The 13419-nt window shown below is 39.2% G+C and overlaps 1 protein-coding gene across 2 annotated transcripts in view; it reads right to left on the bottom strand.

Annotated features, from left to right (window-relative positions):
- STARD3NL (STARD3 N-terminal like) overlaps positions 509 to 13419 on the bottom strand; it is a 44379-nt gene continuing 31468 nt past the window's right edge. The window contains exons 5-9 of one of the 2 annotated variants that reach the window (XR_002346928.1): positions 13180 to 13233; positions 12949 to 13066; positions 10637 to 10732; positions 1393 to 2624; positions 509 to 1202 (exon numbers count right to left, since the gene is read on the bottom strand). Coding sequence is in view for 1 of the 2 variants with exons in the window: in NM_001201385.2 (NP_001188314.1) it covers positions 2566 to 2624; positions 10637 to 10732; positions 12949 to 13066; positions 13180 to 13233 (327 nt within the window). In the remaining variant the exon portion in view is untranslated. 2 annotated transcript variants of the gene reach the window in all.

The raw sequence follows: 13419 nt of genomic DNA, 5'->3' as shown, positions 1-13419 counted from the left end.
GCCACAGCAACACTGGATCCGAGATGCATGTGCCTGGCTTATGCTGCAGCTTGTGGTAATGCTGGATCCTTAACCTACTGAGTGAAGCCAGGGATTGGATTCACATCCTCACAGACACTATGTCAGGTTCTTAACCTATGGAGCCTCAATAGGAACTCCACCACTGGATTCTGGAGGTTTTAGTCCAAGGCCAGACCCTGGGGCTTTTCCTCCCTCTTTCTCTAAGTAAGAAGCGCTCCCTGGTTAGGCCCCAGCCTCCCAGTCAGCCTCCACTGCATTTCTGTCATATGGCCCATTTTAGAACAAACACGGATGGAGCTGATTTGATCCCCACAAACGATCAGTTTCCATCCCAATCAGCACCATTAAACCACTACGCACAGCTGAATTTTTCTTGAATGATACACTGAGTAATGAGAGAAAACTAACAGCCATGTGGCTTTCTGGAAGCATTATGTTGACCATTCCTGCCAGAAAAAAAAAAAGAAAGAAAAAAAAAGGCTCAAAATATAACTGAGTTCATTTTAATTCACTCTATCTAAATACAAGGGAAAGTGACGACAATTGATTTCAAAGAGTGGGTTTAAAGTGAGAGTACTCAGACTTTTGAGATCATACCTCTAAGAGAAAGATACTATTTCTGGTGACCTTCTACATGGATTCACAATCCCTCATGCCCCCCTTTTGTAATTCTAACACTTTAGGCCAAATACATAATGCAAACCACAAAAAATGAAACTAACCATTTTGACATGTTGGATTTTATTACCTTTTAAAATTGTACAAATAGTGAATGTGCATGAGTTAAAAAACACAAGGGAAATGTAGGGTGTTAAAAAAAGCAATACAAAACAAATCTGAGACATGACAAAAAAATCAAAATAAAAAGACATTTTGCTTACTAAAAAGTGTTATTCCAATATATTAGAAGTCTTTTGATTAAGAATACAGCACGAGACGTTCTGCAACTATTCATTAACAGATCAGACTCAGTCTCATGAAAACAGGATGGATCATGACATTATCTTACCAGCCACAGGCAGGCTATCAAATGTATGTGGATATGATACAATGTCTGTGAGGTATTACAATAAATAAATTCTTTACTAGCCGTTCAATCATGTCAGTAGTGGATGTCACCATTTCACCTTTCAATGGTCCCTTTTCTCCTTCAGGTGTCTTTCAATGAAAGTTTTTCACGCCTAGAGAAAGAGAGAACACAGAAATATTCAAGATGTAGTATACAAAGGCAAAAAACTACCTTTTGCCTTATGTCTTTATAACAAAGTCTACGTGCTAAACAAAAGCTGTATTATAGACATTTGAAAGGGCACAGGTGAGGCCACATAATAATTTATTTTAAAGTATGTGAGAAAAGGATCTACTACTCACCTGCCCACATTTTTGTCTTCTGTCTGGAACACTGTTGTAGAAAAAGGGGCTGAACCGTGTTGCAATCCACTCTTGCAGCCCTGGCATCCAACTGCACGGCCATGGCTGTTCCTGATGCGGTCTCCCCTGTGCTGGCTGCCCAGCTACTCAAATCTGCCCACTACCATTCCTTTCTTTTTATTTTATTTTTGTTTTTAATTACACCTGCAGTATGTGGAAGTTCCAATGCCAGGGATCGAACTCGTGCAAGAGCAGCGACCTGAGCCACTACAGTGGTAACACCAGATCCTTATCCCCGCTGTGCCACCAGGGAACTCTGTTTTTTAAAATTTATTATTATTTTTATTAAGATATATTGTTTCAGTTACACAACATAACATTTGTATATATTGTGAAATGGTCACCACGAAAAGTTTAGTTAACATCCTCACTATACATAGTTATAATAATTTGTTTTTCTTTTAAGATCTACTCTCCTTTTCCTTCTGGCTGAAATTAATTAGGCAGAGTTCCTGCTATTGCAACCTACAATATGTTTATGGGCTTGTATTTCTGAGGTTGAAATGCTTTCCTGTGATGATTTGAAGGCGTTTAACAGTGTGCCCCACCTGGAGGCACAGAAGCCCTACCGCTGTGAATGGATCACGTCTTTCATCGCAGAAACTCCAAAACACCCTGGAGACAGTCGACACTCGGCTGCACGGCCAGAGCGATCCTGGTACCAGACGGGGTGGCCTGAGTCCTAGCTCTGCCCCTGCCAGCTGTGCCACCTTGGACCAGCCACTCACCCTCTAGTCCCATTTGTCTCAGGTGTAAATGGGGACGATACAGGACCAATGTCATGAGGCTGCTCCCCTTACCCCAGTCAGAAGGTAGCGTTTGTAATCAAGGAGACATTCTAGCTAAGTCAACAAAATGAACTAGCTCATCCTTACTTAGAAATGTGGGACTCTGAGGAATTTTTCATCCTTTGCAAATTAACACCTAGAAAACGTTCAGAAATCTTACATTAAAAATGTGTCTGAAAATTCATGTAAAAACGAGAAATATAACTATATAATCACACTCAATTTTTGAATTTTACTTTGAATCTACTCAAAGAAAGTTTCCATATTTAGCTACTTTGTTGTTACAGGTTCATTTTTCAAAGACTTACTTTGACCGGAGTCTTACTCATAGTTCTAAAAGTGGTTTTTCACTGTCCTGCTTTTCTTCAGCTTCATTTTCTGATCCTAGATGGAAGTTGGGAGGAAAGAGAAAAAGTCCTACATTTGATCACAGTAACAATTTCTTTAAAACTGTAACACACATGCATAAATTTTCAATGAAAGGATATATGTTTAATCCACACAAGATTCAGGTTAGCGAAACTGAAAAACACTTTTACGTTATTTCTTATTGGAGGAAAGCCTTTAAGATAGGACCGAGCACTTGCACGAATGTGTCAAAATGGACTTCATGTATGTTCTTCTAAAAATACTCATATAAACACCAAGAACTCCTCCTCCTCTACTTCTTTGCTGAAAAGTGTATCTGTTTTTCAAGTGCAAATATCTTTGGGTGTAAATAATTTAACCTACATATTTTGAAAAGTGGCTGCACTCAGTGAGTGAGAGAGTGGCAGGGGCTTCCTAAAGTCAAGGCCAAGCTGGTGGCCACCACTGAGCGCTGCTGCCAGCGACCGCTGTGAAAACCATCCTGGGTCGATGTAACACGAGTCTTCCATTATGCTTGAATTTGACCCAGTCATTCCACTTTAGGATGATATCTTTAGAATACACCCCTGAGAAAATTATACATTTTTTCCATTATGAAGATTTTCCCTCTAAAAATGAGAAGAAAAAGTCTGAGAGTAAAGGCGAAGTAATTTTTACATTTCCATGAAATATTTTACCATCCATTTAAAAACTGTGTTTATATGTAACAACGTGGGAAATGCCTATGCTATAAAGTAAAGTAACTATATGATGAAAAATACACTGTAAGATATTTGATAAAAATAAACTTAATATACATGTACAAATCAGTAAGACTAGAAAAAAAAAATGACTGAGTGACCTAAATACATTTCTGGATATTCCAAAATTTCTACAATAAACTTGACGTGACTTTACAATTTTTTTGGGGGGTTGTACCTGTGGCATGTGGAAGTTCCTGGGTCAGGGATTGAATCCAAGCCACAGTAGTGACCCAAGCCACCAGGGACTAAACCTGAGCCACAGCAGTGACCCAAGCTGCTGACAATGCCAGATCCTTAGCTTGCTGTGCCAGGAGGAAAATCTCTAAAATTTTAAAACGGGGTATGCATAATGTAGAGAAGTATGGCCACAATTCTGTAAATTACAAACACAAAAGTAGACGGAAAACAAACTAAACTGGCAATATTAACGTTGCTAAATAGTCTGAAGGAGAGTTATCTTTTATTTTGGTTCTTTTCTCCTTTACATAAGAATTATGCATTACTCCCATTATCAGGGAGGGAACTAAAGGAGTGGTGAGGACACCAAGGGAGCAGGTTAAGATGTTATCTAGTTACCTACAAAAGCAACCTGCCTCACTGTTGCTTTCCCCTTGTCAGATTAGACACTTCAAAAGAGCACTTGTTCTCTGAGAATGTCTGCCTAGATTACAGCCAAGAACAAATCTGGCACGGAAGAACGAATGCCTGAGAACCTCAAAAAAAGACTGTCCCACATCTCAACCTCATAAATATCATGTAGTTCAGGTTAAGTCTGTGGTAAAATAAATAGATAAAGATATGATGGGTTGGGAGGCTTCACTTACTAAACTGTTACAAATCTTAGAGACACCAGGGTGGTGTAACTGCCATCTCACTTTGAAAAGAATCTAAGGAAAATGGTGATACCAATTCTTTCTGTTTCCAGGTTCACGCTCCACTGTTAGGCATTCAAAAACCACAATGAGATGACATGGCCTGCAACTATTTGGAAGCCGTAAATAAAGCCAAATTTTAGATTAAAACATAATGATGTGTATGCTTTTCATAATTTAAAAGTGGAAGGTAGCAAGGCATTCTGGCGAGTGTCAAGTGAGGAGTTCTATAAACCTTCTCCTTGAAAAGCAACTATAAAACCAGAGATGAACAAAACAAATGATGGAGTGTTGGGGAGATGACCAAAGCCCTGCAACTATGTGAAAAGTGTTTATACTTGAAACACTGCAGGATTCAAGGAACAACAACGCTACTCTTTCCTGTAGCTGCTCCCATTTCTCCCCCATCTCCCATCACCCAGCTCCATGGCATGAAGGTTCTAAAGTATGGTGGGCCATGAAGACTGGAAGCACGCTTACACAGCTGAAGGAGCTCATTTAATTTGGGGTGAGAAGTGACACAATGGGGAAATAACAAACTTAGAGGTATGTGAGCATAAAACCAGAGCCTCTGCTGGTTTGAGGTTTCGGTCATGGCTGCAACAAACATATGCTTGGCTAAAGCTGTATGCATGCTCAACGGAAACCCAAAAGAACCCACACTAGCCTGGGCGACCATGAGTCTGTAAGCATATGAAGAGGAGATGTGAAAAAATTCAGCAAAAAGTACAAGCTGAAGACTCAAAAAGACCTGATATTTGAATGTGCTATCCCATAAACAGAAATATCCATTTGGCCAAGGATGAAAGTCTTAATCAAGGAGACTGACCACAAAGGCTGTTTCAATTACTGGTTACCACCAAACTATGCAGACACAAGGGTGATCCCTAGGAAGTCATGTTTAAAAATAAAAGAATTAAAACAAACAAATAAACAAAGACAAAAAAAAAAAAACAAAAAACAACTCAGAAGACACAGCAGCAACCACATACCACAGGGGACATAATTTCACAGATTTAACCACACGATTTTATAAGCAAACAAATAGCAATAACAGGAACCTTTGGCAGCAAATTCAGAATCTGGACTTGCTACAATGTATTTTCAACAAAATATTTTTCAGTAAAAAAAATTACAAGAGAGGGAAAGAATCAGAAGAGTTTGACCATTATTAGGCAAAAAAGAAAGCAATATTATGACCTAATACAAATTGTCTCTGAGTGTGTCTAATATTTTGTTTACAAAGATTTCAAAGCAACTATTATAAATATTGAAAATCATGTTTAGAAAATCATGTTTAAAGAATTAAAGAAGAGTGTGACAACAATAAACCAACAAATTGAGATTCTCAAGAGGGAGACAGAATTAAAAAAAAAAGGATTTTTAAAAATCTGGAGTAAAAAGTATAATAACTGAACTAAAAAATAGATAGTATTAAGAGAATATTTGAGTTGACAGAAGACAGAATCATAAACTTGAAGATAGAGGAATAGAAGTTATTTAATCTGAATAACAGAGAAAAAGACTGAAGAAAAACTGAAAAAAAATTCAGAGACCTAAGATAACATCAAGCATACCAATGTACATGTAATAGTGACCTCAGAGAAAGAGAAGAGGAAATTTTTAAAAACAAGTAAAAACGTTTCAAGAAATAATGGCCCAAACTCCCTTAATTAATCTACATATCTAATTCTGATTGAGATATATATACAAAGAAATCCGCAAGGAGATACATCATAGGCAAACTGCTGAAAACCAAGGAATGCATGAAAACACAACATCAAAATTTATAAGATGTTGCTATAACATTGCCAGGCTTTAACATTTGCTATAACAATTGCTATAACATTTATGGCTTTAAATGCCTATAATCAGTAAGGAAGGTGTAAAATCAGCGCTGAAAAACAAAAGTAAGTTAAATTCAACCCAAGCAAAATAAAGGAAATAATAAAAACTGGAATGGAAATAATTGAAATGGAAAACGGAATAGCAAGAGAGAAACATCAATGAAAACAAAGGTCAGTTCTTTGAAAATATCAATAAATTTAACAAACTTCAAGCTAGAATGAACAAGAAGGCGAGAACATACAAATTACCTAAATCAAGAAGGACAAGAAGAACATCATTAATGTTACTGAAGCTAAAAAGGAGTAGAGTGGAATATTATAAATAATTTATGTCAACAAACTGGATAATTTAGAAGAAATACATGAAGTCCTAGAAAGACACATATTGATAAAATTGACCCAAGAATAAAGATCTGAATAGATCTATAAATAACAAGGAATTGAATTAGTAATTAAAATCTTCCCACAAAAAAAATCCCTGGCCAGGATGGTTTCATTGCATAATCTATCAAACATTTAAAGAAGGAATAATATTGATCCCTCACAAGAAGAATTCATTCAGAAAACAGAAGAACTGGGAACACTTCCCAATGTGTTCTATGAGGCCAGCATTACCCTGATATCAAAGCCAAAAGCAAATAGGTACAAAATTATTGAGCACAGGTACAAAAATCCTCAAGAAAACATTAGCAAGTAAAATCCAGAAACATGCAAAATGGTTTACACAATGTGACCAAGGAGGATTTGACCCAATGTAAACAACTGATTTCACATTCATAAATTACTTAATGGAATATACTATATTAAATGAATAAGCAGGAGAATGAATAAATAAATTGAATAAGCAGGACAAACAACACATGATCATTTCAGTAGAAGCATAAAATCATTCGAATAATCCAATGGGCATTCATGATGAAACTCCAAAACACTAGAATAAAATGGAACCTTAAGACCTGATAATAGACATCTGTGAAAACCCACAGCTACCATCACACTTAATGCTGAAAGCCTGAATGCTTTTGCCCAAAGATCAGGAACAAGACATGAATCTCTGCTCTTGCCACCTCTTTTCAACATTATATTAGAGGTTCTGGACTGTGCAACAATAAAACAAAATTAAAGATATCCAGCAGACTGAAAATGGAAAAGAGGTGTTTTGTTTTGTTTTTCCTCCCAGATGACATTATTCTACATGTAGAAATTCCATGGAATCTACACACACACACAAAACCAAAACTAGAACCATGTAGAGCAAGGCCACAAAATATAAGTTTAATATGCAAACTATCAAATGTATTTCTACATACTAGTAACAATTTGAAAGTGAAAGTAAGAAAACAATTACATTTTCAATGAGACCAAAAAGAATAAAATACTTAGGAATTACTTTAACAACAGAGGAACAAAACTTGCACGCTGAGAACAATAAAACAATGCAGAGAAAAATTAAAGAATATCTAAATAAATGTACAGAGAGTCCAAGTTCATGGATTAGAAGATTCAACATTGTCATGATATCAATTCTTTTCAAATTGAGCTATAAATTCAATGCAGCACACTTTGGGGGCGAAAATGAATAAGTTCATCCTGAGACTGACAGGAAAACAAACAAGACCTAGAATAGCCAAAATAATTTTGTTATGGTCACCCTGCAAAAACAGTGGAGGCAGCGAGGACGCAAAATTCGATTTGGATGTTGAGACTGATGGTATCATACACACACACCAGGAGGATATGGCAAGGTTTATTACTTATAAAATTGAGATCCCTGGGGGCAAGGCAGGCCTTTTAAGCAAGTCCTTGCAGTGTCTGAGTTCAAAGTTTCCATAAAAGTAAAATCACGGGAATCAAGGCAGTGCGGTTCTGGTGCAAGGTGAGCAACATAGGTCAGTGGAAGAGAACCAAAAAAACTGGCTTTTGAGAAACTTGCTGAATTCCTTCAACGGGTTATTGTTTTTATGACAAATAGCAATGTGAAAACTAGAAATCCAAACCGTGGATTTAGTTCCTTCCCTCTATATGCAAAAATTATTTTAAAATGCACCATAAACTTAAATTGAAAGAGCTAAATGTATAAAATCTTCTAAAAGAAAACAATGAAGAAAATCTTCATGACATAAGGTTAAGGAAAAGTGATATGACCCTAGGCATATTATCCATAAAAGAATAAATTCTGGAAGACTTCACCTCATCAAAATTAAAAATTTGTGCTTCCAAAAACTTCACAAAGAAAATGAAGAGGAGGGATTTAAGACGGTGAAGGAAAAAGAGCACCAAGGAAAGCATCCAGGAAAGCAGCAGACCTTGGCATGTGCCTGGGCCTCACTGACTCTGGCACTCCCTTCCTTTGGTTCTTTTAAACTGCATAAGTACACCTACTAAACTGTGCTAATTTCCCAAATTTCTGTGATTTCAAAATTCAAGAAGTCATTCTTTTACAAGGAAAAATACTAACATTTAAACTGTTGGTGCCTCCAATTTCTTTCTTTCTCTCTTCATTCATTCCTCCAACAATTCTACGTTTACTGTGTGCCAGGCACTATATTAAGTGCTAGAGAAAGACAGACAGGAAAACAAGACACAGCGCTCGTGCCCTCTTACTTACTAGGGGCCAGTCATACTGTATCAGGGCAAAAGCTGAAAGACTGATTAATATTTGTCTGCTGCCCTAATAAGAAAGCTTTACTTTAGAGTAAAATCTTCTTTTTGAGGTGCATTAATTGCAAGAATAGTTTTTCATCTTAATTCTTTCCTAAATAAACATTCATACGATGAACACACAATACAATAAAGTGAAGTCACGGTGAACACTCCTCTTCCCACTACTAATCTGGATTTTATCTTACACAATGCAGCCACCCAGTGGAACAAGAAAGTGTTGTTCTTGTTTAACATCATAATTCAATGAGATGGCAATGCTTCCAACTGCCACCAGATGGCAGTAAAGTCAAAGGCGGAAGTCAATGACTTGCTTGATGGAAAATGCCTAAGGCATAATCATATTATCCTGTTGTCCTGAACTTCTTTACAAAAATCTCAGTGAAGTCATCCTTATGATGAATAGTTAATACTTATCCTAGTTTCTGCTGGCTGAGAAATCGCTTTTCTGCTAATTCGTATCTTTATTTCATCTGATTATGTTTTTGTACTTCATACTGCTTTTCAATCTAACACCAGTTGTGCAGAGTATCAAGTTACTTTGAATTCCCCTAATACACTAAGCCCCATTTCTAGGCCTTTGATTATCTTGTTGCTCTTTCTGCCTAGAATCTATATTGTATTATATGCGTGTGTGTGCATTTAAAATATTTACTTAGTGTAATGCTGGGAATAAAATAATGTCATCTCTAATTCAAGTTTATATTCCAATAGTAGGAACAGGCCAAGTCGCTGTCTAAGGCAGTACAGTCATTGCAGGACGACAGAGTGTTGGAGCGAGATCTCAGGGCAAACCCCACTTCACTGCCACTACCACCTAGGACTGCTGGGAGCCAGGGATAGGTTGGAAGAAGACTATGAATGTGTGAGTGGAGACTAAGACCACAGAGGATAATGTCAAAGGTAGAAAAGCGAGACAAACAATGACTTTGAGGGTTCTGGTGTTTTCAGAAAGCAAAGAACAGCACACAGGAGCATAATGAAAGGAGAGCTTGGACAACTGGGTAAGGGTTGACACAGAGGTACTTTCAGCCAGATTAAGGATCCAATGACTTTCTCAATGTTTTGTGCCGCCAAGGCTTTTAGACAAGGGAATGACACCATCAATTCTGCATTTTCATTAATGTTGAAAGGCTGTGTGTATTTATTAGCTATGCTCATGGACTCTACTGTGGAGCTGGGGTTCAAATTCGAGCTCCACCTTCTCACCATCTGTGTAATGCTAGACAAAGGATGTCACCTCTCTGTGCCTCCACTTGCTCCTCTAAAATAGGGATAATGAGACTCTGCCTCAGAGAGAGCTTCTGAGGAACCCTCAGCATAATGCAACTGTTACGTTTAACATGGCTTTATGATCGCTGGTTGGGAGAAAGCAAGTGAGGAAGGGAGACAGAAGGCTGTTGCAGAAACTAAAACAGGAAATGCTGAATTGAGGCTAGAGATGATAATAAGTGGTATAATTTAAAGGAAAGCAAGGAAGTAGAATTAAAAAAGATCAAAAAGGCATGGTGAATGATGGGCTGTGTGCCATGGAAAAGGGACAGAGTCCTCAGTGAAGCCCTGATTTCCAACTTGGGCAACTGGGCAGGCGGTGAGAATCCTGGAGGAAAGCCAGGGAGGGGATGACAGATAACAGAGAGTATCAAGACCCTATGCCCGCCCACATACCAGTGCCCAAGGCCCCCTGTTACATTTATTTCTACACCTCTGTGCCCCATCACGGGCCGTAGATCAAGACCATGTCTTAGTTATATTCATATATTAAATGCCATGTCTTAGTTATATTCATATATTAATATGTCAGATATCTAAGTGAACAGAGAAGAGGGGGTTGGGAGAGGGCGGGGTGTATGTGTGCCAAGCTTCTGAATGATGGACAAATACACAAATGACAAATTTTTTACCTGCTTCAGATTCAGGAGGAGAATAAAACTGACCATCAGAAAGCCCACCAGGTATAAGGGCTGCCCTCTCTGAGGCGTCTTGAACTATCAGGAGTCCTAGAAGAGAAGAAATTCAGATGCTGGAAATGATGTCTGTTCTGATGGCTTCCTGGCCAGGTCAACCACAATAAAGTGGTGGTGTTATTACTTGTTTAAAAATCTCAGCAAGAACGGGTACTTTGAACATCTTTCAGCCAAAAACTAAGTTTTATTCAGAAACCATAAACCAGTATTATGAGGACAGATTCCAACTGGTTTAAAACATTGCTTCCTGTTATGCATGGGATTCTCCGGTTTAGCATCTTCCCCTTTGGAAATACCTACTTCCCTACAGATATAAAGCAACAACATCAAAACCAAAGCATGAGGCAGAACAAAAAACCTTGTCAGCTTGTACAAATGGCCTACAGTCTGCATCTGGTTAGAGAAATGCCAGACAAAGCATAAAATCACTCACACCAGAAGAGAAGGCCATCAACGATGAGTGCTTGGGGCTGAACTGGTTAACTCAATTAACAAGATAATAATAATTAATAAGATACAATTAGAGGGAGCACCAGGCCAAGCAATAGCTGGCAGGTACACATGTAAAATAAGCTACAGTGAAAATAAAGGCTGTTTTAACTCTTCTCATTAATTATGTGTTCTGCTTTACCAGTTACTTCGGATTTGGTTTAATCACATAAGCACTCAAGGCAGTTGATATACTTTCAAGAAAGTTCAGTGTGATATTTATATGCATTTTTTATTTATTTATTTATTTTTTTTTCTTTTTGTTGTTGTTGCTATTTGGCTGCATATGATTAGTTGATCAGCTTGACCTAGAGAAGAACGGGATGAGCGTTGCAACTACAACATACGAACGATTAACCAATACAAAAGAAGCACTATTTATCGATCGAACCATGTCACACAATGATATATGCATTTTTAAAAAGGTGACTTGCATTAGCTTTATTTTGTCCCTTTTCCACAATATATTCTCATAAAGGTACAGAGGCCCAGGACAGAAGATGGATCTTGGCCTGATTCATGTGTTTTAAAAATCTACTCTTGAATTATAAGTCTTTTAAAAAAGATTTCTTCGTCGTAAGTGAGCTTTTTAAAAATAAAACCACTTGCAGGGTGAGTTTTCCTTTTGCTGTTTCTTGAGGTTATAATCATGTTTGACTTCCTATAAGACACAAGATGTTCTCTCCCCTTATTAATAGGGCAGGACAAATCCAGCCAGATGACTGAGAGCATAAAAACAGCATGTCTTGGGAGTTCTCTGATGGCCTAGTGGGTTGAGGCTCCTGCGTTCTCACCACTGTAGCTCTGGTTGCTGCTGCGTGGTATAGGTTCAATCCCTGGCCCAGGAATTCCCACATACTGCCTGACTGCCTGTGTGGCAAAAAAGAGAGAAACAAACAAACAAACAAACAAACAAAAACCCTGAAATAAACCTGGCAACTCTCATTAAAAAAAAAAAAAATTAAAATAGCATGTCTTGAAACTGCCTGGGTCTCTGCCTTGAGCTTGGGTTCCACCATCTCTCAGGGGGCAGGTGCGTGGGCTTCCATGAAGGCCATCATGTGGAGAATGCCAGCCCAATAATTAATCCTAAAGCGCCATCAATCATTTGGATTTCCCAGCTAATATCCTGTCTATTCCAAGCCACACAGGGAAATCATAAGAGCTTTGACAGGACCCACGACAGCACAAAGCCAGCTATCACTCTGCTGCTCAGAGGAGGACGAGGCGAGCCTGAGCTGGACGAGCTTTTCTCTGGCCGGCTAACCTCCTCCCCTAACTCCATCGCCACCATCCACCCCATCAACAGTCCCCATTTGGCACTCAGCTTTTCACACTGTGGCCCATTCAAAGGCACCACCGGCTGTGTGGACAGGGATGTGAGACTTTGGGGAATGCTGACTTCTATTTAGAACTGTTATCTGGACACAAGATGCTAAGCACCCCACAGCCATTATCAACAGAGAGAAGGTCAACCTGTCTGAGGAGGAGGTGTTGGCTACAGTCGTAGCTGCTGGAATATCTTTTCCACCAGGGTTCACACTTCTTTCTAGGAAGCCTGGCCTAATGGCTGGAGTGAGGAGCCATATCCTTCCCCTGTCCTTCCATCCACCCCCTTACTCTAGGTCTCCTGCACTGCTGTACGGTGGAGACACATGTGCCTAACTCCACCTGGAGCTCATGCAAAGCCAGACTCGCCGCCTGCCGCCCCTCCTCCCAGCCTGGCCAGTCTCAGGAGGCCAACTCTCAGAGAGACGTACTGTTTTCTTCTTCTGCCTCTTGGGGTAACACCTTGAAATCCAGGAACCACGTCTCGATCCAGGCAAGGATGAAGGAGATGATGGGCAGCACGTAGCCGAAAGCCCCTTGAGAGAAAAGCTGGAAAGAACAAATGGGACGGAGAAGGGGAAACAGTTACCACAAGCTCGCACTGGAGAACGAGGCTCCGTCTGTATAGACGGTGGAGGCACAGAAAAAGCGGAAGGCCGTACCTTTGAGAGGATCACTTTTGCTAGTAAAAAGGCACTGGTCACTGCTGTCGTCAACTGAAAGACACATAATCCGGCACCATTCAAATTAGATATTTTACACTGTGGAGGCACCTGTTTCACGCAAGAGACCCATCAGAGCCTGAAAAGGCTCTCCCCGACCTGGCCCCCTCCCACATCCTTCTGCTTCTATCCCCTACACCACACTGGGCACAGCGGGCTTCCATGCGGCACACAAGGCCT

This window comes from Sus scrofa, chromosome 9 (assembly GCF_000003025.6).
Source record: "Sus scrofa isolate TJ Tabasco breed Duroc chromosome 9, Sscrofa11.1, whole genome shotgun sequence".
Classification (NCBI taxonomy): Eukaryota; Metazoa; Chordata; class Mammalia; order Artiodactyla; family Suidae; genus Sus; species Sus scrofa.
The sequence above is the reverse complement of the archived record's forward strand: the minus strand, read 5'-3'. Positions and strand labels throughout refer to the sequence as shown.